This window comes from Musa acuminata, chromosome BXJ1-3, assembly GCF_036884655.1.
Source record: "Musa acuminata AAA Group cultivar baxijiao chromosome BXJ1-3, Cavendish_Baxijiao_AAA, whole genome shotgun sequence".
In the NCBI taxonomy this organism is placed as follows: domain Eukaryota; kingdom Viridiplantae; phylum Streptophyta; class Magnoliopsida; order Zingiberales; family Musaceae; genus Musa; species Musa acuminata.
The window spans coordinates 11,506,204-11,530,782 of NC_088329.1; the positions used below are offsets into that span (position 1 = coordinate 11,506,204).

The window sequence follows — 24,579 nt, forward strand, 5'->3', positions numbered from 1 at the left end:
TCCCAAGTTTTTATGCGTCGCTCGGATCCCTGCGACCGCTCTCGTTTCCCATCGGTCGTCAGCCCTATCCATCCTTCGCCTTCTTTGCGAGCGATGGTCTAGTGTTCTTCGTTGAATTTATACCCTTGGTTCTATTCAGTTGTTCGGATCCGCATATTTAATCTCTCTGTAAGTTGTTATTACTTGTATTTTTTGATCGATTTGTGTATTTCTGGATGCTGATGATGGGAAAAACGCAAGTTGGGGATTTTTGGTTGATTCGCAAGTGACGGATGATTTGTCACTGAAATTGAGGTTTTTATAATTACTCTGTTTAGGAATTTGATTTTGGGTTGGTATTAGGGATCTGATGTGGTTTGGCATCGTTCATTTGGTCCAAACGAAGGTCCAGATGATATAAGTTGCGCATCTCGTAGTTTATATGCATGAGAATTTTTTCTTTCTTGGAGAAATTGCAACTTTTGTTTCTCGAAGACCATGTTTCTCCTGCTGGTTCTGCGGTTCGTTATTTAGACTTTTTTGTGTTCGGATTTGGTTATGATCTTCTTTTTGTCCTTCCGTAGAGACACTATCTTATCATGTAATTGTCGTGGCAGCTTCTTGGAAAATGATGAGGCTCGAAACTTATGCTGGATTTAGTTTCTTGGCTACCATTAGCGCGATCTACTATGCATTTAGCAGCAGAGGGCAGTTCTATCCTGCCCTGGTCTACCTCTCCACCTCCAAGATATGCTTTGTGCTTCTTTTGAACATGTGCCTGGTCATCATGTGCATAATGTGGCAGTTGGTCAAGCGTTTGTTTCTTGGTTCTCTCAGAGAAGCAGAAGTCGAAAGGCTCAATGAACAATCATGGAGGGAGGTCATGGATATACTATTTGCAATCACCATATTCCGGCAAGACTTTTCTGTTACCTTCCTAGCGATGGTTACAGCTCTTCTCTTGATCAAAGCCTTGCATTGGTTGGCCCAGAAGAGAGTCGAATATATTGAGACAACGCCCTCTGTTTCTCCGCTGTCCCATATGCGGATAGTTTCGTTCATGATTTTCCTCTTAATCCTCGACTGTCTTTTCTTGTACAATTCTTTGAGGTCTCTGATTCAAACTCGGCAAGCATCGGTCGCACTCTTCTTTTCATTTGAGTAAGTTACTCGAATCAGATATTGTCTGCAGCAAAAGCTTTACATACTTTGTTTACATTTCGCACTCTTCTTTTCATTAGAGTAAGTTAATCGAATCAGACATTGTCTGCAGCAAAAGATTTACATACTTTGTTTGCATTTCTTTGCCGGTTTCTTTAATTTAATTATTCTGTATATTTAGTGCTTATTATAAACCAACACGATGACAACCTAGACCGAGTTGTGGCATGTTACGTTAAAGCCGAATAATTGAATTTTGTTTCACATTTGATCTAAAATTTACAAGAGGATTCTTTTCTTATTACCTGTTGGCATATGTACAAATTATTGACTGTTAAGCCATGATAATATCTTATGCACTTACAAATCTTGTATGGTAACAAGCCTAAGTATCTATGTTGATTTGAAGCTTGAGTATGGAAAATCCCTGATAAAAGTATTATTTTAAATGGTCTTTTTGTACTCTGTTAAATGTGGATGGAGATTATGACCTGGAAGAATATGGTGAGAAGAATGATATCTTATGATATGGTTTCTTTCATCTTTGGGATGGGTGATATCTTACGATATCGTTTCTTTCATCTTTGGGATGACAATGTCACATATTTTGTGCAAGAAGTGACACGATAGAAAGGAATACCAAAGAAGACCCATTGTCACCGACAAGAAAGCTTGTGATGATCTGAGGAATGTTGTTGGGGGCACCTTCTAGTAAGATGAAGTGTTGGGAAATATCAACGAAGTAGAACATATATAGAGATTGAACTTAGAAGGGTTGTTGTTTTTGTTTGTAGTCTTTGGAACCTCATCACGTTCATTATGAAACAGATGAGATTCTCAATGATGGAATTAACTACACTAAAGCAGGTTGCTCATACTATTTATTTTTCATCAATAAAGAAAACAAATGATTTGCTAATCACATTTAATAATGATTTTGATCTATACGGTGAAAGGAGAGGTTTTCCTTGAAATTTAGGGGTTGAGAAGTAGGACAAACTGAGGTTTAATTTCTTGTAATGCTTTATCATATAATGGAAATAACACCAGCAGTTCGAGAGCATACAGTAATAATACCTTCTGGAATGGTGATAGTTTTTCATGGTTTCAATTTTTACTATGATGCAACTGAATTATTACCTGAATTCAAGGATCTGGCATGAATTTGTTGTTTTCCACTGAAAAAGTAGGGCGAAGCTTGACGACTGTTAAGTAAACAGTTCACATTTTGTTAGAATCCTGCTATTATTTGAGTCTCGGTGAACTACATTTCAAACTGTTCGACAAATAGGCTTTAGTAAACTGCATGTTTTTCTCTTAATTTCATGCATCTTTTGATAAAATAGGGTTTCTATCCTATTAGAGATGTATAATCTTTGACTGATATTGGCTTTGTATCCGACTCATTTATCCATCCATATTCTAGCAACATCTTTTAGTAGCTGCCACAGAGAGTTCTATCTGTTGGTGACCAACAAACTGCCAGTTGTTTGAATGTTAAATTCAATTGAAATCTTGCATTTTGTTTGTGGCGTATGTACCTATGATTATTGTGATGGTATTCCAGATACACAATCCTAGCGACAACAACCGTATCTACATTTGTGAAGTATATTTTCTATGTAAGTGACATGCTTATGGAAGGCCAATGGGAGAGAAAGGCTGTTTATACATTTTATCTCGAGCTTGTACGGGACCTTCTTCACCTGTCTTTATACATATTTTTCTTCCTAGTCATCTTTCTGTAAGTACTTTCTTAAACTTAATTTCATGTATGGCTGTGCTGGAGAACATATTTTTGAGTTCCCAACTCTAAGTTGACTAAAGCATTAAATAATTTGTCTCTTCTTTCTCACTGCACATAAATGACTCCATTACTTATCTGATCTGTTTTCACTTTTTTGTGATATTATTGTTTGCTTTTGTAGTTAACAGTGTTGAACATTTTTCCTCACACTGTTTATTTGTCTTGCTTGCCCATAGAAACATTGGTCCAGGTTTACATTATGAACACTAACATGAAATACTTTAAAACCTCATCAGCATTGTCAATATACATGCTGATCATCATCAAACCCCATTGTACATTGTATATGCCTTTGTCATTGCGTGTTGTAACATGCTGATCTTTTGGTTTTGTATCATAGGAATAATACTTTAGCAAGCACCTACGAACTGTGCAAGTAGCTTGATGGCACTGGTTTGCATGGTATGAGCATGCGATCAACTGTATATGATTTCAGTTGTGGTTCATTGGCATGCACCCATGAACTGCATGCTAATATTATGGTTGCATCCTAACTTTTTCTATTTGTGAATGTGGAAGTTAAACATTATGATTGCCAAAGTTTATCATAGAACAAGTGCTTGAACTCTGGATGCGGCTGAAGGAGATCAATCTTACAAGTTCAGTAAATTGACTTACTGTACACAACTTAAGGAACTAATTAATTTTATCTATCTCTTCATTTTTCTTTTCATTTGTGTTTGCTTTTGGAAGGCAATCAATTCTATACTTTCAGCTACAACAAATTTGTGCTTGTTTACTATATTCAACTTGCTTTCATTTATGTGTTATGAAATCCTTGCTCATTCTAGGAGCAATGCAAAACACAACCTGGTTACTAAAAGGACTTTTGTGCATATGACTACTCTTCTGCTTTTCCCTAGAGTGCCATAACTAATATCAATTGTAACCAAGTTTTACTAAATCTATGTTGCTTTTTAGAAAGTACTTCTAACTTGCTTTTCATAAATGCTGTCATACAGTTGTTTTTTGTTGGTTGAATTGTACTTTTTTGTTGGTAATAGGAGTTATGGTATTCCATTGCACTTGATCCGTGAGCTGTATGAGACATTTCGCAGTTTCAGAATGCGTGTTGCTGATTATGTTCGTTATCGCAAAATTACATCAAATATGAATGAGCGTTTCCCTGATGCAACACAAGAAGAACTTAATGCGTAAGCAATTTACTCCACATATTCTTAAATTGTTTACAAAACTTTTTTGACTATTTTTTCTTATTTAGTGCCTTCCATTACCTTAATACAGAACTGATGCAACATGCATTATATGTCGTGAGGAGATGGTTACAGCCAAGAAATTGCTATGTGGACATCTTTTCCATGTGCACTGTCTAAGGTCATGGCTAGAGCGACAACATACTTGCCCTACTTGCCGAGCTTTGGTTGTCCCTCCTGAAAATGGGCAAGTTGGATCAGCTAGGCATCATGGAACTCCATCAGAATCTAATCAACCTGGTAATGTTTCTGAGCTTGCTTGCCTCAGATATCCATGTTACTCTTTTACTTCCATGTACAAATTGAGCTGCATGCAACCATAAAAATGGAGACATTCTTCTGAGAAGGAATAAAGTCATTGTATACTTTTTTTTTTCAGAACTTCAAGGACCAATGTTTTCTTTTCTTTTGCTTGTGATTTGACCGAAAAAGTGGACAAAGCATAATTGTAGACATAAACCACATGTGGACTAATTGCATACTTTATAGAGATTTGGCCTCTCATTGTAGGAGTAAGTCAAATTGCAGATGGATTGCTTCTTTGATTATGTCATGTCTCTTAGCAAAGGAATAAGCCATATTACAGATGCAGGGCTGCTTTAAATATGCTGTATGTAGTTATCACTTTATGTTTGTCCGTTCAAAGTTCAAGCCATATTCACATCTGGTTTCCTATCTAAAAGTCCATTGGTCTTGGTATCTTTTGTATATTCTATAGACAATCAACTACTCTGTTCACTGGACCTTTTCTGAAGAATTATCAGCCAATCTGTTAAAATGATGACTTTGTGAATTTTGTAAATATTTGTCACTTTTGACGGTGAAAATAGTCCCACACACCTTTCCACCTCCCCCTCATCGTTCTGCTAGGCTATTTCTTTATTTTCAGGGGAGCATGCATCTGAGTTACCTAATTTAAACTGGATTCCTACCAATAATTGTTGAGATATTAGTCATAATGTGGGCAGCAACAATTAAGTGAACTTTTTTTTGTTGTTTCCAAGTCTTAGGTAAGCATTTTCACCTTTTTTTTATTTGACCAACCATTTTTAGCAACTTGCTCACCCATCTGCAATGATAATTGAAAAGGGCATCCAATTGTCTATGATATGGTTTTCCCAATTCTTCCTGGCATTTTTGCTTCCATCTAGGTTCAAAAACTTAATATGCCCTTCAGCTGGTTCCTTTGTGTAGGTTGACATTATATTTCACTTTACTTTAAATCTGCTTGTGGTACCCCAAATCAAAGTTGAAACAGTGAAAGAAGCTTTGGGACTGAAGCTTTAATACCAATGGATGTACAACTGATGACTCCAGAGGATATGGAAGCATAAATTAAATTTTTAAGAATTAATATGCTTTAGTGTGAGATATGAAGAGTGAGAACACTAAAGCAGAAAACGGAGAGAAAAAAAATGGAGATATACATTTTTTATATCTACTGATTTGCTAATTCCAGGAAAGTCCTCACTAAATATAATACTTAATAAGATGGAACTTGGACCATGCTAGGACTCTGATGATGGAATATGAAAAAGGATCTTTTCTGAAGTACCAGTCCAGTTAGGACTGGTATATATGGTATGTTCTGTTGAATTTTAGTCACCATGAATGATAAATAGTAGGTATTAATGTCCATTATCTGATAATTATTTGACTATTTAAGCATCCAATCAGTGCACGATTGACTCCAAACTGCTGGATTAGTACAGTTCAAACAGAACTAGATCCACCCTTACAAAAAATAAAACTAGATTAAAAGGACAATTTCAATTCTTAGTTTGCAGCTGATACAGTTGGAGTTGACATGTATTTTTTATCTAATCACGACCATTAGTTGCATGACAAGTATGGTGCTTTTACTAACTTCCTTCTTTATTGTTGTTAACAGGCATGAACCATCTCCTAGATTGTATTATTCTCATGGAAAAAGTTACATTGCTAGTACTTATTTTTAAGTTCACCAGGTCTGATTTTTGCCGCTATTGCTTTGGTAGTGCTTAGTTGACCTGTGGTTATCTTATTCTCATTGTAGTTGGATCAGCAACGGAAGGCACATCATCACAAGGTCCCAGTGATGGTGCAGGAGGTGCTAATCTAAGCCGGCATCAAGCAAGGCTTCAAGCTGCTGCCATGGCTGCTTCCTTATATGAGAAATCATTTAGTTATCTTCCAGCAAGTTCCTTCTGGTATGCATCTACGAACCAGCTTAAAGCCAGTGGAATCATGTGTTTGCCTTCAATCAGAATATATGCAATATTAGACAGAATCTTCTGTAGTAGTACCTCTATTAAGCAATCCTAGATGCTTGCGTTTAAATTACAATAAGTGCTAACATTGAAATGTTCTCACAAGAAGTTATTTTACTAGTTTGTAGGAAATTAGCAAGTTCCTTCTGGTATGCATCTACGAACCAGCTTAAAGCCAGTGGAATCATGTGTTTGCCTTCAATCAGAATATATGCAATATTAGACAGAATCTTCTGTAGTAGTACCTCTATTAAGCAATCCTAGATGCTTGCGTTTAAATTACAATAAGTGCTAACTTTGAAATGTTCTCACAAGAAGTTATTTTACTAGTTTGTAGGAAATTAGGGTAATGCATCTGTTTTTGTTCTACGTGATTATACAAACTAGTGACATGTTTTATGTGATAATTGTGAAACTGATTTGAGTATATTAACAAAGTAATACTTTGCTACGTTGCTTGGAACTAGTAATATCAGAATTAATAAACATAATCATAGTATTTTGAGAAAACAACCGTGGTCAAGCGAGACCCCTAAAATGGATGGTATTGCCTGAAATTTGGTCCTACCAAATATTAATTTCATCAAGCTAGATCCAAATTTAGCACCATTATTCTAGAACCATAACTAATTAGAATGCATGAGTTGTCTTGATTAACATGCCATTAATGTAAATTCAGTTTAATCAAATTATATTTTTCTGGAGAGAAGAATGTTCTTGGTTGTGGTATGGGTGCATGTATATGTTTTGCCAGTTAGTTTGGTTTGTTTTACATGAGCTCTGGGCCTGTTGGTTCAATATTCTTTGATTTTATGCTTTAAATTGACTACGTCCATCCATTATTACATTAGTTTAAGATATTGTATTCTTGTTGTATCCTTTGAGATACATATTCTGTGGAAAAGTTTATTAGTAATGCAACAATTGTAGTGTTTCTTTCATTAATTGAATATACATGAATGCACAGTTGAAAATTAGCACACCTTGTAATTTGTTAAGCAACTTGTGAGAAAATTTTGGTCAAGAAAGGTCTGTGTGCATGTAGAAAAAATAAACATGACAATGGAGAAAATGCAAATAATAGGTTAAGAATATGGAAGCTAAGAATTTAAGACCTCTGTTGGTTTTAGCACTATGAGGATAATCAATTCAACAATTTGACACTTGATGGCCCATGTATTTGTTCTACCAAAAACATGGCTTCCTTCCCATGCAATTTTAAGTTCATACAATAAAATGTGCTGGCTTACATAGGCATAGTCTTCTTGGTTGTTTGCTCCTGGACAAAGCTTGCCTTGTTTCGGATGCACGATATTGAGTGGGTCAAGATCCTCTTTCCCTCAATATGGGTCCATTGCAGGTTCCATCTGTCCATATGGGTGGCACCACTCCAGTGAATAGGTGGAATGAACTGAAACGAAAATGGCAGAACGGGGAGGATCCTATACCATTTAAAGTGGCGTATATGTGAACTTTTGAAGGATTCTATTCAGAAAGTCTTTTATTTCAGCATTTCATGGTAGTTGAATAGCTCAGGAGATTATACTTATTATATGCTTTCAGGCCTTCAGGTTATGCATCAAATCACATGGAAAATCCTCATTTGGAGGCATTTAGTGGTGTGATGAAACAGCCTACCGGAGAAGCAGTGGCTTCTGGGCCATCGCTGCAATTCAACACACATCCTAGATCTATTCCTTTTCCGGCTTCTGATTCCAGCATTGCCTCCAGCCAGACATCCTCCAGCAATCAAGATGTGCAGCTTTCGCTATTGAAGGCACATGAAGATGTTATCCGTAGCCAGATTCAGGTATATTTACATTCTGGGATTCGCTACATAGTCCAACAACTTTGATGTTCTACAACTTGAGCTTACTCCCAACATGGAAAAAAAAGGTCATAGCATGTATCCTGTATTGCTCTTCAACATTTTTTTGCTGATGCAACACAATCCTATATCAAAAGATGTGGCAACCACACCATTAGGTTTGTGTCACCGCTGGAAGAATTTTCTATTATTGTGCAGAACTATATCATGCCATGAACTTAACTAGTTGGTTTTATTGTAGAAATACAATATGCAAAAATCTGCAGTAGTTTTTTTTTTGTCGCTTAGATAATTATATGATTGCTCATAATGGTTTTAAAACCTTCTCTTCGTTGGACATTTTGCCAGTTTCTACAGACACAGTTGCAGGCTTTAGAGCAGCAGGCGGCATACCAGTCTGAGACGTCATCCGGAGATGTAGTTCCTGCCGTCGCTGATCTCAAGGGAAAATCGGTCATCACATCTGATGCTGCCACATCTAAACCTGATGGTGCTCATCAAGAGGAGTCTGAAAAAGTTTAAGACCTATCAAGACTCTGTAGGTCAAGAAAGGGGTGAGGGTGAAAAATTTCACAATGTTCATTCACTAATTGTACGATACTCAGCATTTACCAGATGATAGATAAGTACATCTGAACTGTGTTGTGCATGACTAGCTTCGCTGGTTTTGGTGCTTTCTGTAGCAAAATTTGTTGATAATGTCCAATGCTAATAGTTGCTCCTCTCGGTTAAGCCCATTTAATCACTGCATATGAAGTGTTTGTTAACGTAAATTTGATGACTGTATCTCTATTCTTTCTATAGTTTTTGGGAGCAAATATTCCTTCTAGACTCGTGGCTGTTCGTGTGGTCGGTAGTAACTGCTGTAGCAAGCCACAGGCGATGTTCGAGTATCGCTTCAGTGGTTTCATTACCCAGAGTAAATGTATGTGAGCCGATGTTAAGCAGTGTTATAGGACTCAAATCCATTAGGATGCAGACCGCAGTTGATTAACTCTGCTTTCCATTTGCGGCGACAGACCTCATAATAATTTTGGTAAATGTTAGGTGATATATACATCACAGAATTTTACGACAATTTTTTTCTTAGATTACTTTGTATATATATATATATATATATATATATATATATATATATATATATATATATTTTAATTTACAAAGGGATAAGTGACGATGAGTTTGTTTAGATGGTTAGTTACCTTTAGACGTATGCTTACACTTCTGATGACGTCACAAATTAAAATTCTTTTTTTTTAGTTCATATTTTTCGAATTTAAAATTTTTAAGTTTCCTCCCACCCAAACTAGGAATTGAGGTCGGAAGCACATGCGAACGCATCGGACGTGTGTCCGTCGTCCTCCCACCAAATGAGCCGTTGGATTCGCAGGCAGTGGCACATGCGATCGCATGTAGCCCCCTCATCTAAATCCCGATCAGTGAGGACAGCGACGATGTGCCCTCCCGCGACAGGCTCCGGTCAACTGCCAACACCGTGACTTATTTCGATTCTTTTGTTTCAAGACCTCCTCCCTCCGTTAGTCTTTGCTTCCGTCACAGTCAAACCGAAGCCGGCCTACTTCCCCAACAACACCACCAACTTCTCTTCCCCTCTCGCTCTCTCACCATTCGGCAGATGATCGAGCCTTTCTGAGATACAGGAACATCGGAGAGAGAGATAGAGAGAGGGGTAAATAGGAAGGAAGTAGAGGAAAAGGGCAGGTCGTGCGCCATGGGACAAGCCTTCCGCAAGCTCTTCGACAGATTCTTCGGCCCCGTCGAAATGAGGGTATTCCCCTTTCCCTCTTTTCCTTTCATCTTTTCCAACTCGATTTGCTCCTGAACAGATGAACATATCACGTGCCTGTACCTTTCCTAGCATATTCTTCAATGTTTTTCTCCTTTGGTTGGTCCCTTCGAAATCATAATAAATATTCCTATATAAATTTCGATTTATCCGAAAAACCAAAAAGTTGAAGTTTCTAAACACATATATCATGATACTTAGAAAAGGGATTTTCTTCGAATACATTAGGATGATTACGTATATGTATGAAGGAACGATTCCTCGTATGAGGGCAATGGGGACGTGAATCAAGCGAGCACTCGATCGATGCGAGGTCAATCAAGGGCCAACTCAAGTCTTGACTTTTCATTATTGTATGGATATACATTTATTGGTGATAAAAGTATCTTGACTTATGAGATTAGAGTGGGAAAATTCTGAATTAAAATTACCGAGAAAAACTTTGGAATCCAGTGCTAAGACTGAAAAATGTAGTGGAAGTTTTGTAATAAGGAGCAAGTAGCTAATGTTTTGTTTAAATAAATACTCAGAAGCTATCTTTTGATACGTTGGTTCTATAATTAGGGTATATCGAAGAAGAGTTTGTTATAAAAAAAAAACCAGAAGATTTTTTTACAATCTCCACCCTCTTTGATTGGAAGGAAAGTTTTATGGAAGGTCTTCCATTTTTTTGGCACCTAAATATTAGACAGTTCATAGACTCAAAAGTTTGTTGTACATTGACATGGATGTTTGGTGTTATCAAAAGGGATAAGAATTTATTATTATATTTGTTAGAATTCATGGGTGGTACTAATCATGTATAAAAGCAATGGTTTAATATAGCCCTCCAAGAGTAGTTCAAAGCAACAGTTTGTTTTTGTGTTCAATGATGCCTGTGTATTTGAAACATCACAACCTTCACCGGACTCCTTAACTAGATGAAGTTTTTTCTCTTCTTATGTAGGTAATATGTTCATAAGAACTTCTGTTTATTTTGATGAATAAGTGCAACAATCCATCGATGACATCTTTTGTACTTAACCTATTGTAGGTTGCAATGCTTGGATTGGATGCAGCTGGTAAGACAACTATCTTGTACAAGTTGCACATTGGGGAAGTTTTGTCAACGGTTCCAACTATTGGTAAGCCTCCTGTAATTCACTTCCAAATAGAAAAGGTATTCTGTAGAACTAACTCTCTGGAACTATCTTAGTTTGTTAAAATTTGATTGAGAAGGGGTTGAAAAAGAATTCTATTGCATTTACTTGTTCAGATGAGGATGTAGAAACACTAGGAGTGAAGAAGAATTCAATGCTGGGTAGGGCATTAGTATCCACATAGTCAGTGGATACCAATACAGATGCAGATGGTGGATGCTAAATTTTGAAAACATTAATATTTCTTATAATGGTTATGGATCAGATGTTCACTGGGAACATCTAGATAACTGATATTGAGTATATGTTGGAAGAATATGAATACTATCTGCTTTTGGAAGGATACAAATAAGATCCTGATCTAGTGTGGATATAGGTTAAGGTAGATGTTGATGACAATTAGATATAGCCAGCATGCATAGGAGGTCAAGAAAGTGGTTATGGCTGAAAGAAGTTCCATTACCTGCATGTGTATATAAATGTATGCAAGTAATAGTGGTTTATCACAAAGAGAAAAATCATGTGAAGCTTCAACAAGTATGTGTATATTGCTTCACCGGGAACATTCTCTTTGTGTAAGTTCACTGATATAATATGTGAATATAAATTGGACACATAACCTATTTTCACATGGATATACAAATCCAGATCCAAAATTTAATAAATATCTGATGCATACTCTTATACAGCAAAAATGCATTCATATCAAAGCTGAAACTAAATCTGGGTCATTTGGCTAGTATTCAAATGGAATATCTGTACCCAACTCTGTCCAAACACATCCGCATTTGGATATTATCACAATCTTTCTTTCATTCCTGAGAGACATTGAACATATAGTGGAACCATTGGCTTTTTATCAATCGGTTTCAGAGTTTGCAAATCGTCATCATTGAAATTTTCTCGTTTTCTTTTGCTTTTGAGGAAGAAGTCTCCTTCAGTAGGATCAGTAATTTCTTCTCTAAGCATAATTTTTTTCTCAGTCAGTGGGCCCTGCATTTTCAGTGTTTGTAATGTCAATGTAATGTTCGGTCCATTGTTCCTGACAATAATTTGAAGGAGATGCCTACGGATTGTGATCAATCATTTGCTCGATGCAAATCATTGAATGTTTTTGAAACAAATAAAGGAGAGGAAAAGAAAATTCCTCCCCTACTCTAAAACCTTAGAACAATTCTCTCTGTAATTTCTGCTTCACATTATTGATCTTTAGCATGTAACTTGGTCCATTCCTCGCTTCATACTTTGGCTTGAACATTTTAGAGACTTTACGAAACATCTCTAACCGAATTTTGGTAGCAATCTGAGATTGTATTTTGGTATGTTTTTAAAAGTTAAGGTTGCAAGGAGTAGATAAGTTTAACATGCCAAGTGGATATGGATCTGGGAGAAGATAGCATTCATGATTCTGCTGTTTCTATTAAATTATTTGTACGTTTTTTTAATATGTTGGTCCTTTGATGCAGAAAATGGCTTGTACTTTATATGGTTTTCCTTGGTTCATGAATAGTTTATTTAGAAGCTATATTTTGACAAACTATGATCTTTATTGTATTTTCTGCCTCATTGTTGATCTGTTATACATATTTCTGTGTTCGCGAATTGCTTATATATAACCCGTATTTTGACAACTGTGATTATTTGATCCTCTGACCTCAATGTTGATCACAACCCTTCTATCTTATATTTTGTTCTAGGTTTCAATGTAGAGAAAGTCCAATATAAAAATGTGGTATTTACAGTCTGGGACGTCGGTGGACAAGAAAAATTGAGACCCTTATGGAGGCATTACTTTTGCAATACTGATGCTCTGGTAACTTGTTGTTTCTACATGTTTGATCTTTATATTTGGTATGTTGGTGACCTTTTACTCTTCAATGACATGGTTTTTTCAGTTTCAAGTAACCTTTAATTTTGAGTCAAAATTTGGATGATTCTTTTCTTCTGGTGAATTCCAGCTGGCTGAAGTCTTAACACGCATCCTTTATAATCAGTTCTCAAGTTGCTTGTTCTCTAGCCTCTGAATCCCTTCCTTCAGGGATCAACAAAGTGCTGAAATATACTTCTGATCATCAAGTCAACAAATTTTGATAAGCAGTTGAATCCATGTGTCTCTATGTTGCTTTATAAGCTTACAGATTTTTCTTCCTGCTGACTAATTGATAAGTAATATGAATTCCTAGTGAGGTAGAGTGAAGAGTTTAAAATGTCTATTTTCACAAGTTTTCCTGTCATCATATGGTAAGTTCATGAATTAAGAACCCTCAATGTTCTCACAGAAAAAAAGAAAGGTTTGCAATTCGCAATCATCACCACCATTTTAATTCATAGTTCCATTCCTGTACAGATCTGCATCATTAGACTTGATCTAAATTGACTCTTTTTAAATCCCATATTGGTGGGAAGCCTGTCCACTGGCTGTATTTTCTAGTCCTAAAGCTTGCACAATTATTCCTTTGTAGCTTTCAATTTCTAATATTGTTTATTGATCTCTTGTTTTCAGATATATGTTGTTGATTCCTTAGACAGAGAAAGAATTGGGAATGCCAAAGAAGAGTTTCAGGTTTAGAATTAAATGATGTCATTTTAATTTAGCTCTTTTTCTTCTTCTGAAAATTCTTATCAGTAATTTCAATTGTATAATGCTTCTTTCAGGCTATCATCAGGGATCCTTTCATGCTCAACAGTACCATATTGGTATTTGCTAATAAACAGGATTTGGTATGTTAGTAGCCTATATTTATCTCATAATGCTATTACAAGTACGTGGTGTCGTCCTTAATTGAAATTACTTTCTTTATTATAAATATGGGCTTATGATTACTTGCTTTATTGTACATATGAGCTTGGATTTATTTTCTTTTTTTTTGGGGGGGGGAAAAAAGGTGGTAGCTCCACCTGTTTACATATTATCATATATAAATAAGGTATCAGATAGCTTGGTTGGTAAGGACTTTAATAGTATATCACAAGTTCTTAGATTTGAATCCCATCATCACCACTTACCCTTTGCAAAAAAAAAAAAAAAAAAAATATATATATATATATATATATATATATATATATATATATATATATATATATATATATATATATATATATATATATAATAAAAGAGACTTTGGTGAAACATAGTCAATATTTATTTCAACTATATAAAAATTTCTTATGAAATAGCCAAAGCCATAAACTAATAGGTTTCGGTTATTTCTGTTGATTAAAGCGGAGCTTGATTTGTGACTGTCCCATCCCTTTTTCCCCTTAGGACTACTCATCCTCATAAATGAAACACAAACCAGGGAGCTGTATACATCCTCCTCACTTGGAAAAATGTACAAGATTATAATTAGACCTTGATGTATGCATGTTTACTATTACTCTATTTGTTTCCAATCAGTTACACAATCTGAAGAACAACTATTTCTTGCTTGTTCAGAGAGGGGTGATGACTCCAATGGAGATATCTGAAGGGCTGGGTCTCTACGATCTGAGGAACCGTACTTGGCATGTTCAGGGAACCTGTGCCCTCACCGGCGATGGCCTCTACGAGGGACTTGACTGGCTAGTGACAGCCCTGAAGGAGTTGCAAGACTCAGGAAGACATTGAGCTGGCATCTCCTCCTCCTGTTTACAAACGTTCAGATTACCTGAAGCTGAAGAGTTTGTGTATATTTCCTTTCTTCTTCTCCTCAATGCCTTTGGATTTGTTGGGGATGGCATCTTGACTGATTTATTCTGAGATGTGAGTAAGCTGTTCTCAGTGTCAGTTCACAATGGCTTGTGTATGATGTTGAAAGTTGTCTTTTGATTGTATCTAACACAAATGCTGCCGCATGATATCAGAACTTGTCATGATTCATCAGAACTCTGTTGTGATCGACTCTTTACTACTCACTTAGAACATTACAAAAGTTTTATGGCGACATTGTTTTGGTCACTTAGAGCAAAGGTATGGAAATTTTAATCTGGCATCGATATACTATATATGTTTTTATATATTTGCATAAAATAATCCGAGTTTTTTTTTTTGTTTTATTTTTGGATGGTTAGTGATACAACAGAACATGTACAGAGAATCCAAATAATTAGATGGTAATATATGCTATACCAAATTTATAATAATAATAATAATAATAATAATAATAATAATAATAATAATGGCCGTCTATAGACATTTTACTTCCTACCAATTATAATTAATGTCATGTTAACCTCGTCCGCATTGGAATCGTTTCGCACGTGATAGAGCCATAGGTGGACACGTATCCGTTCCCTGGGTCCTGTGGGAACGGCGGTTGCCCCGTTTGGACTGGCTCCCTTCTCCCCGAGAGACGCAGATCTGCTTATCATTCGGTGAGATGGTACCCGACTTATCTGCGATGCCTCGGCAGATACCGCCTCGCGGTGACGTGAAAGGATCCCATTAAAGACGCTTACTAATCCCACGCCCTCTTTCGACATATCAACCCCCTTTGGCGCCCACGGCCCAAGGGCAGAAAGGCAAAACAAAGCGCGCGCGCCCAGCAAAAAAGGGTAGGATGTTATCGTCTCGGAAACAGAGGACTTAAATTGGACTGAGTACGAGAAAGGTTGACGAGGCCGAGTCGGCAGCAAAACGACAAAATGACTAAATTACCCTTTATTGAAATTAATTGTCTTCTCGAAATAGACATCGGGCTTTGTTTCCAAGAATGCCCTTCCCGACGTGACCAGCAGCGACGCGCTTTTTACCCACCGCCCCCACCACCATGGGAGCGGTAATCTGGTGGTTTCCTAAATATTGGGGGTCTTTTAGGCAACAGGTTTTCCTTACCTATAAAAGCCTCAGGGGGAATGATAGGAACCGGACGGGGTGGGGGGGCTATAAAAGGCGACAAAGATGGGGAGGAGTGGGGAGAAGGAACAGGTGAAGGGAGGGGAAGCGAGTGCAAGAAGCCGTAAGGAAGGAGAAGAGCCGTTCGAAGCCCTAGAAACTTTGGAGGCGATTCGAATCGGGCTTGCTTACACAAAGATATTTTTGCATTTGGCGGTTTCTTGAAGGATCCGACTCCAGATCAAAGACTCTGTTGCGGGATCATCGCAAGGGAGCACGGTGGCGGTTCAGATTGCCACTGCATCGCCATTTTGTGCCTTTCTCTCCGCCCTGGTGACGGCCCGGTAGGGTTTTCTTTCGTTTCTTTTGAATCTTGAAGGTGGAACTATTTGGGGTTAGGCAGGGTTGGGACAGGGAACTATTTGGGGTTTCGTTCTCGTACTAGTGTTTCCCAAGTATCAGTTAGGTAGGCTTTCGGGGTCCTCAGGTCACGTCTTTGGATTGCGAGCTAGTGGACGGGAGGTCATCGTTCGTGTTCTTTCTATTACGTTTGGGAAGGGATTGATGTGACATTGCATCTTTGAGCCTGGCCATGGCGTCTTGGATCTTTGTGACGAATGTGATTTGTGTCTTTCTTTCTTCTAGAAACCGGATCGTTCGTCGTGGAGCATTCGAGAATTAGGGGCCGGCAAGTTATGACAGCCTTGAAAGAGGAACTGATTTTTCTGATACTGCAGTACTTGAATGAAAAGAAGTACAAGGAAGCAGTTCACAAGTAAGTTGTCTTAATTTCTTCAGCAATTTTAATTCTATAATCTGTCTGTAAAAGTTATGACCGGAGCAAAATGGTTGGATGATAGGTTGGAACAAGAGTCAGGCTGCTACTTCAACATGAAATATTTCGGGGATCTGGTTCAGGAAGGGAACTGGGATGAAGCTGAAAAGTACCTTGGTAGTTTCACCAAGCTCGAAGATAATCGGCATTCTGTGAAAATTTACTTTGAGATTAGGAAGCAGAAGTACCTGGAAGCACTTGACATGTGAGATGTTTTGGAAGCTTATAATTCCTTTTTTTTTTTGGTTTTGGCAGATTTATTGTTCATGTCTAAAATGCTCTGTTTTTGTTTGGTCTTCTTCTTATATAATAGGTCAGATAGAGGGAAAGCCATCGATATACTTAGGAAGGATCTCAAGGTTTTTGCTTCCTTCAATGAGGAGCTTTACAAGGAGATGGTTCAGCTGCTTGCTTTGGAGAATTTCAGGTAATCCGGTTTGGCTTTTTGTAATTAAGAGAGAGTGATGCACAAATTATTCTCATGACGACGAGACATCCTTTTTTTTATCCACCACCGAATATGAAGGCAAAACCAGCAGCTTTCCAAGTACGGTGACGTAAAATCTGCGAGAAATAACATGTGGGTGGAGCTGAAGAAGCTCTTCGAAGCTAATCCTGTGTTTCGTGAGAAGCTAAAGTTTCCACCTTGCGAATCTCGGCTCGAGTCTTTAATCAAGCAAAGGTATGGTATGGTATGGTATGGTATTTCCTCTGTTTTCTTTCTTTTTTTATTTATTTATTGTACGTACGTTCGGGTATTCTTTAATTATCCATTAACTTGAATAGTATTTTTTTTTACTACTACTATTGGCAATCATTCCATTCCAAACTTAGTTGATGAGTCTCTTTCTATAAAAATGAAATAGCAGTTAATTGTTTAGTAGGTAGCACAGAGTAGTAACAAGACTCACAGTTACTTGAGCATATGAATCATCATCATATGAATCATCATCGGTCAGGAGCGTGTGTTTCTATTCCGACGTTTGAGATTCACACATTTTCTTTTATAGTCTGCGTTGGCAGCACCAACAGTGCCCGAATCCACGCCCCAGCCCAACTTTCCACACGCTTTATACTGATCACACATGTCCTACTGATGGAGCCCGTGGACCCGCCCCAAGAAATGTCCAGTTCATGGGGCCGCCTAATCCTAGAGCTGAAACATTGCCTCCGATGGATTCTCATACTGTAAGAGGACTTCTCCTTCTCTTTGCTCCTTGTTATCGATCGACTAATGTTGAATTACCATTTTTTTTTTTTTTTATATTTGATTCAGCCACTCCCATTGGTTGTCTCTCCGTCTGCAAGTGCCACTCAGAGATGGATGGCAATTGCTAACCCACCATTACCGCATGATGCTGCTGCTGCTGCTGCGCAAGTCCCTTCAGGTCTGCTTCAGCCTCAAAGTGCAGGTGCTCCTCGAATGCCCCTTTTTTTTTTAAATTTTCTGGTGACTGAGAAGATTGCAGGGACTATACTTAATAAATTTCACTGCCGTAGCTGCTTTCTTTAAACATCCAAGGACTCCGACAAATGCTCCTCCTGGTGGGGGGGATAACCAAACTGTGGAGTCTGAACGCGTGTGGAAGAGATTACGCACGGCCCAAACAGATGAGGTATTAAACAGCTAACACCTGCCAAAGACTTGCGGTAACAATCTCCTTGTCTGTAGCTTGGTTCAGTATAAAGAAACTGCTCATGGCCGAAACTTGTGCTTCAGGCGTCGTTCTCCGGTGCAAGTCATCCGCCCAATATTCGCCCTCAAGATGATATTCCGAAAACTGTGGTGCGGACTCTTAACCAGGGTTCGAATGTCATGAGTTTGGATTTCCACCCGATCCACCAAACAATTCTTCTAGGTTGGCGCGCTTGAATTATCGAGTAGCATATGGATGTGTTTTTTTTTTTTTTTTTTCTATAAAAATTGTGTCATATTGATTTATTTTGTAGTTGGAACAAATGTTGGTGACGTTGACATATGGGAAGTCGGGTCTAAAGAGAGGATAGCGCACAAGACCTTCAAGGTTTGGGATATGGGATCTTGTTCTATGCCTCTGCAGGTGCTCTCTCCCTTGGGCTTAAAAGTTGATATTTGGTCCGGTTTTCCGTCTGTCTGTCGTGTAAAATAATATGATTCACGGGTGTGTGTTACCTCATTTATTCATTCATCCAGCAGTCGTCGCTCGTTAAAGATGCTACCATATCTGTAAACAGATGCCTATGGAGCCCAGATGGTTCTATTCTCGGTACTACGATTCAACTTAAGTCGATAGTTTTTAATTTTAGATATTAATGTATGTTCTGATGTAGGTGTTGCGTTTTCAAAGCATCTTGTTCAGACATATGCTTTCAGCTTAAATGCTGAGTTGGGACAACTGTTGGAGGTAAGCTAAATGTTTTATTATTCTTATATTTTATATTCATCCTCGTACAAGTATGTGCCTGACCGGTTTGTTTTATATATATGTGTTATGTAGATCGATGCTCATGTGGGTAGTGTTAATGATATTGCCTTCTCCCATCCCGACAAGAGCTTATCCATAGTCACATGCGGTGAAGATAAGACGATTAAAGTGAGCAGCACAAGATAGATGTGCTTTGGCCTATCTATTTTATAAGAAGAAATTGCATGAGCTTATGATTTTTCTGTTGCACCGACCGACGACAGGTATGGGATGCTGCCACAGGGCAGAAGCGGTACACCTTTGAGGGCCACGACGCACCTGTTTATTCTGTGTGCGCTCGCCATATTGAGTCCATCGAGGTTCGTTCGGTGTTGGTGTTGTCGTACTCGTTAGCCGGTGTAACCATCCGAAAAAGCTTGCTCGGTTAGTGATCTCACTTTGGCTTGATTGATGCAGTTTATATTCTCGACGGGTAGTGATGGGAAAATCAAAGCATGGTTCTACGATGGTTCGGGTCCCAAAGTTGAGTATGACGCTCCCGGTCACGGGTGCACGACGATGGCTTACGGTGCAAATGGGACAAGGTGAGAACTCCGTCTTTCCGCATCGCAATTTGTCACCATCCCATTGCTCTTTATATGTCAGCAGCCTTGGTGCAACCTGTCGATGCCTTCCTTTTTAGTTATTACAATTAGTCGGTGTGACTCATAGTCATATTTTCTCTCTCTCTCTCTCTCTCTCTCTCTCTCTCTCTCTCTCTCTCTCTCTCTTTTTGCTTTTGATATATTTTCGGTCTCACGAATCATCATTGAAATTACTACTACATATCTTCAATCCGCCGCCGCCGCCGCAGGCTTTTCTCTTGTGGGACCAGCAAAGACGGTGAAACTCATCTGGTCGAGTGGAATGAAACCAACGGCAGAATCAAGACGACGTATTCGGGGTTCAGAAACCGGCCATTCGGAGTTGTCCAGTTCGATACGTCTAGGAACCTCTTGGCAGCCGGAGATGAAAATCTGATAAAGTTTTGGGATATGGACCGTGCTTATATGCTAACATCTACTGATGCAGATGGTGGATTGCCTGTTAGTAGTTTTTATTTTTTATTATTAATTTTTTGTTCCCACTGTGACGTACTGAAACATTTAGTTTATCCTATTTCTTCTTCTTCCTTACACGCAGGCAAGCCCTCGGTTGAGACTCAACGGAGAAGGTTCACTGCTTGCGGTGGCAACAAGCGACGATGGAATTAAGATCCTAGCAAACACAGACGGGAAAAGGTCGTTAACGACGAGGGAGAAGAGGCCATCTGAGGAGGTATAAGGTTTTCTTTTTTTTTTTTTATAACTTACTAATGTTTGGATAAAATGATTATACGAACGAATTTTGTGCAACCGGTTGCGGTGGTCTGTCTGTCTGAATAAAGTAAATATAAGTTTTTTTTTTTTTTTTCTTTTTTCCTTCCCTTCAAATTTCGAATATATTCGGAGCAGGGATTATAACGACACGGTAAAACGAATTGTGCAGGCCACGGTGGACGGTACGACGGCCGCTGATGTCAAGCTAAGAATTCCAGGAGATACCGGATGGAAGTCATCCGACATTGTTGACTCCGCTCGTCTCAGAGCCTTGCGGTTGCCGGATTCCACGACGGCAAGCGAGGTGGTGCAGTTGTTATACACCAACTCCGGGATAGCCGTGTTGGGTCTCGGCTCCAATGGCGTCCATAAGCTGTGGACGTGGGCACGTGTCGACCACAATCCATCCGGCAAGGTAACCGAGTTTATCATGACTGAATTTTATCTATTGCTTGCATATATATATATATATCTTTCGTGATGGTGGTTTTTCTTCTTCTTCTTTCTTCTTCTTCTTCTTTCTTCTTCTTCTTCTTATTCTTCTTCGGGTTTCAGTCGAATGCATCTGTCGCTCCTCGGCTGTGGCAACCATCGAATGGTGCCGTCATGATCAATGACACGACCGGAGCTAATCCAGAAGAAGGAACTTCCTGTATGGCTTTGTCAAACAATGACTCCTACGTTATATCTGCGTCCGGCGGCAATGTCTCTTTGTTCAGTTTGGTGGCGTCCAAGGTTCCGAGTTTTCTTTCTTCCTTAAATCCATTGTTTGCCTGACATGCTTCCGCTATGGTTGTACTCGGGAGTCTCGAAAGATATTATTACGTTTCTTGTTTTTATCTCGCAGCTGATGACGACCTTATTGTCGCCTCCACCTGTGCCGACCTTTCTAGCATTTCATCCTCAAAATAACAATATGATAGCCATCGGAACCGAGGATTCTAGTATTCTAATATACAATGCGCAAACCGCGACGGTTAGCACCTCTCCTCCTACTCGATTGTGTTTTATGAGAAGCCAAATTTAATCTTGGCATCTGCTGGAAACTTTGCAGGTCACGGCCGATCTCAAGGGTCACCGGAAAAAAATCACTGGCCTTGCATTTTCCCGGTCACTAGATGTGCTGCTCTCTTCCGGAGCCGATGCTCAGGTGTGTACATTTGGCCTAAGCATGCCGGCCGGCTTTTTTGGCTTTTTTTTTTTTTTTTTTTGAATCAAAATATATGCTCGATTTTGACGTCGTCCGTCCGACTTATCTCGAAAGTGATTAGCGTGATTAAAACTCACCATGTTTTGACACAGTTTCATTTGGTCTTTGTTTGTAGCTGTCGTCCAAACTGATTGGTGTCGGTATTCCTACTTACTGATGAGGTTGATTTAATTGCAGCTATGCATGTGGAGTATCGATGGATGGGAGAAGAAGATGTCACGATTTATCCAGGCACCAGCTTCCCACGCAGCAGCAGCAGCCCCTTTAGATGGGGACACCAAAGTTCAGTTCCACAAGAATCATCCACATCTCTTGGTCGTCCACGCGAGCCAACTATCCATCTACGACAGCAAGCTGGAGTGCATGCATTCGGTTAGTCCTTTTTCTGATAGAGTTAGATAGATTTGATAAGAAGAGAACGATACGTAGGTTCCTCGGGGTTGCAGTGGTCTCTCCGGCTGACGGGGGGGGGGGGTACACGTTTGTTTTCTTTCTCGGTTGCAGTGGTCTCCTAGAGATGCGCTTGCTGCATCGATTTCGAGTGCAACATATTCTTGCGATGGTTTGTTGGTACATGCTGGATTCAGGGACGGGGCTGTCGGAATTTTCGAAGCGGACGGGTTGAAGCTTCGTTGTCGAATTGCACCCTCTGCATATTTATCACCATCCATTCAGAAGAGGTAACAACTCCGTTTGATTAATTTACATAAATATTTTAATAAATCATTAAAATTATTCAGATCATCGATTCAAAAAACAAATTAATTCAATCCCAGTTAGTTTAAATCGACTTATAATTTATTTTTCAATTGAATTGATTAAATTAATAATTTTAGAACACCCCCTAACAAACATTTAATCTTAAATTTAAAAAAGAAAAAGCTCTGTCTGTCAGCTATATAAATTATAAAGCCTAAATTATTAAATTAATAAATTAATATCGTCGATGCAGCCGTGAAGCTGCTGTTGTATATCCTGTGGTGATTGCTGCCCACCCATCCGCACCAAACCAGATAGCACTGGGAATGAGCGATGGCGCCGTTCATGTGCTGGAGCCCTCCGATGCTGTGCCTCCCAAGGAAAAAGCCGCTCTCCCATCCATCCGTCTCCAATCCTAATCCTGCTCCCAAGTGATCACCAGACATCAGGACCACCCCTATCTTCTTCCTTGTTCCTATACAACAACTGTGCAAAAAGGGGAACGAACGAACGAACTGATTCTTCTTTCTTTCTTTCTTTCTTTCTTTTATTATTCTTCCTCCTTTTACGGTTTCTGATTGTTCTATATGTGGGGGGTGGGTAGGATTTTGCATAGTGTGTAACAGATATACATGCTGTTTGTTGTGTGTGATCTCTAGTAGTTCTTCCCCATTTTCAAAATTATATAACATAACACCGGTAGCAGAACATAGCATTCATTCCCTGTAGGAAAAGTTACCTCACAAAGGAATAATGATGTACGACATTTAATATACTGCATTATGGAGTTAGCTAAAATTCAATGTTTTCTGAAGCCCAATCAATCCCCCTTCATTTTGTAAAAATTAAGAACAACAACAACAACAATAATAATAATAATAAAGAAGCAATATTTTGTAGAAAAGGGGTAATGAAAAATTAAAACAAAAGCCAAAAGTTCGAGAATATGAATATAAAAGAATGTTTGAGCCACCAAAACAAAAGATTAATCTAATAAGAACAGATTAAAGTAGATCAACATGACAAGAATGGTCTATGAATATTAATATAAATGGATGAATGGTCTATGAATATTAATATAAATGGATTATAGTGACTACGAAAGAGAGCATGCAAATAAAAAATATACTTTCATGGATTCTAGTGACTACGAAAGAGAGCATGCAAATAAAAAATATACTTTCATGGATTCTAGTGACTACGAAAGAGAGCATGCAAGTAAAAAATATACTTTCATGGGCTAAATTTTGATGCAATCTGCTGTTGTTTAAATCTTTATTGTTTAAAACAAGACTAATATATTTTTGGCGCACGACCGACAAAGGGCGGTGGATGACGAGGTAGAGCGACTTTTGGTGGCAGGATTCATCGCTGAAGCAAGATATCCTCGATGGCTGTCGAATGTAGTTCTCGTTAAAAAGCTTACTCGAAGTTGGAGAATGTGTGTTGACTACATCGATCTTAATCGAGCATGCCCGAAGGATTGCTATCCACTCCCAACGATCGACCAGCTAGTCGACGCAACTTCGGGGCACGAGCTCCTCACGTTCCTGGACACATTCTCAGGGTACAACCAAATCAAGATGGCAACAGAGGATAAGGAACACATTGCTTTCATCACTAACTGAGGTGTCTACTTCTATAAGGTCATGTCGTTCAAGCTGAAGAATGCCCGGGCAACCTACCAAAGAATGATGAACAAGATGTTCACCCACCAGATCGAGAGAAATATGGAGGTGTACGTCGATGACATGATCATAAAAAGCAAAATCGCCCGAACACACCTAGCGAATCTCGCCAAAACATTTAGGACATTGCGGAAGTTCGGCATGCGCCTCAACCCTACAAAGTGCACCTTCGGAGTCAGCTCGGAAAAATTCTTCGACTTTATCATCCACATGAGAGGGATAGATGCGAACCCCGAGAAGCTGAAAGCCATCATCGACATGCAACCTCCTCGCTCGATAAAAGAGACGTAGCGCTTAACCGGGAGGCTCACTGCCCTGGCCTGGTTCCTCTCCCGATCGGGGGACAAATGCCTTCCCTTTTTCCGGAGAATCCAAAGGACTTTAGAT

General features: G+C 38.8%; 3 protein-coding genes across 3 annotated transcripts; all 3 read left to right on the plus strand.

Annotated features, from left to right (window-relative positions):
• The first annotated feature begins 12 nt into the window (after window positions 1-12).
• Window positions 13-8,988, plus strand: LOC135585359 (ERAD-associated E3 ubiquitin-protein ligase HRD1-like). The gene is made up of 8 exons (XM_065125596.1): window positions 13-168; window positions 597-1,140; window positions 2,708-2,884; window positions 3,952-4,101; window positions 4,193-4,401; window positions 6,197-6,350; window positions 7,974-8,220; window positions 8,587-8,988. Exons 2-8 carry the CDS (start codon window positions 608-610, stop codon window positions 8,758-8,760), a joined length of 1,644 nt encoding a protein of 547 aa, XP_064981668.1. The 5' UTR covers window positions 13-168; window positions 597-607; the 3' UTR covers window positions 8,761-8,988.
• Window positions 8,989-9,704: 716 nt separating this feature from the next.
• Window positions 9,705-15,060, plus strand: LOC135623080 (ADP-ribosylation factor-like). Its single transcript, XM_065125604.1, has 6 exons — window positions 9,705-10,027; window positions 11,079-11,169; window positions 12,882-12,997; window positions 13,688-13,747; window positions 13,840-13,905; window positions 14,621-15,060. The coding sequence occupies exons 1-6, from the start codon at window positions 9,971-9,973 to the stop codon at window positions 14,789-14,791; spliced, it is 561 nt and encodes a 186-aa protein (XP_064981676.1). The 5' UTR covers window positions 9,705-9,970; the 3' UTR covers window positions 14,792-15,060.
• Window positions 15,061-16,692: 1,632 nt separating this feature from the next.
• On the plus strand, window positions 16,693-23,006 carry LOC103973400 (protein TOPLESS-RELATED PROTEIN 2-like). The gene is made up of 23 exons (XM_065149450.1): window positions 16,693-16,772; window positions 16,858-17,037; window positions 17,146-17,259; window positions 17,359-17,514; window positions 17,843-18,020; window positions 18,109-18,244; window positions 18,333-18,448; window positions 18,553-18,691; window positions 18,783-18,892; window positions 19,009-19,078; window positions 19,143-19,216; window positions 19,310-19,405; window positions 19,501-19,596; window positions 19,694-19,821; window positions 20,091-20,322; window positions 20,420-20,538; window positions 20,722-21,010; window positions 21,151-21,330; window positions 21,443-21,571; window positions 21,650-21,745; window positions 21,983-22,177; window positions 22,310-22,485; window positions 22,758-23,006. The coding sequence occupies exons 1-23, from the start codon at window positions 16,693-16,695 to the stop codon at window positions 22,921-22,923; spliced, it is 3,255 nt and encodes a 1,084-aa protein (XP_065005522.1). The 3' UTR covers window positions 22,924-23,006.
• The last annotated feature ends 1,573 nt before the right edge of the window (window positions 23,007-24,579 follow it).

Coding starts and splice junctions, on each gene's coding strand:
- LOC135585359 (XM_065125596.1), top strand. CDS start 608: ATGATGAGGCTCGAAACTTATGCTGGATTTAGTTTCTTGGCTACCATT. Junction 1,141..2,707: donor GCACTCTTCTTTTCATTTGA/GTAAGTTACTCG, acceptor ATGGTATTCCAG/ATACACAATCCTAGCGACAA. Junction 2,885..3,951: donor TTCTTCCTAGTCATCTTTCT/GTAAGTACTTTC, acceptor TGTTGGTAATAG/GAGTTATGGTATTCCATTGC.
- LOC135623080 (XM_065125604.1), top strand. CDS start 9,971: ATGGGACAAGCCTTCCGCAAGCTCTTCGACAGATTCTTCGGCCCCGTC. Junction 10,028..11,078: donor TCGGCCCCGTCGAAATGAGG/GTATTCCCCTTT, acceptor AACCTATTGTAG/GTTGCAATGCTTGGATTGGA. Junction 11,170..12,881: donor GTCAACGGTTCCAACTATTG/GTAAGCCTCCTG, acceptor ATTTTGTTCTAG/GTTTCAATGTAGAGAAAGTC.
- LOC103973400 (XM_065149450.1), top strand. CDS start 16,693: ATGACAGCCTTGAAAGAGGAACTGATTTTTCTGATACTGCAGTACTTG. Junction 19,597..19,693: donor GCCATATTGAGTCCATCGAG/GTTCGTTCGGTG, acceptor TGATTGATGCAG/TTTATATTCTCGACGGGTAG. Junction 21,011..21,150: donor ACCACAATCCATCCGGCAAG/GTAACCGAGTTT, acceptor TTCGGGTTTCAG/TCGAATGCATCTGTCGCTCC.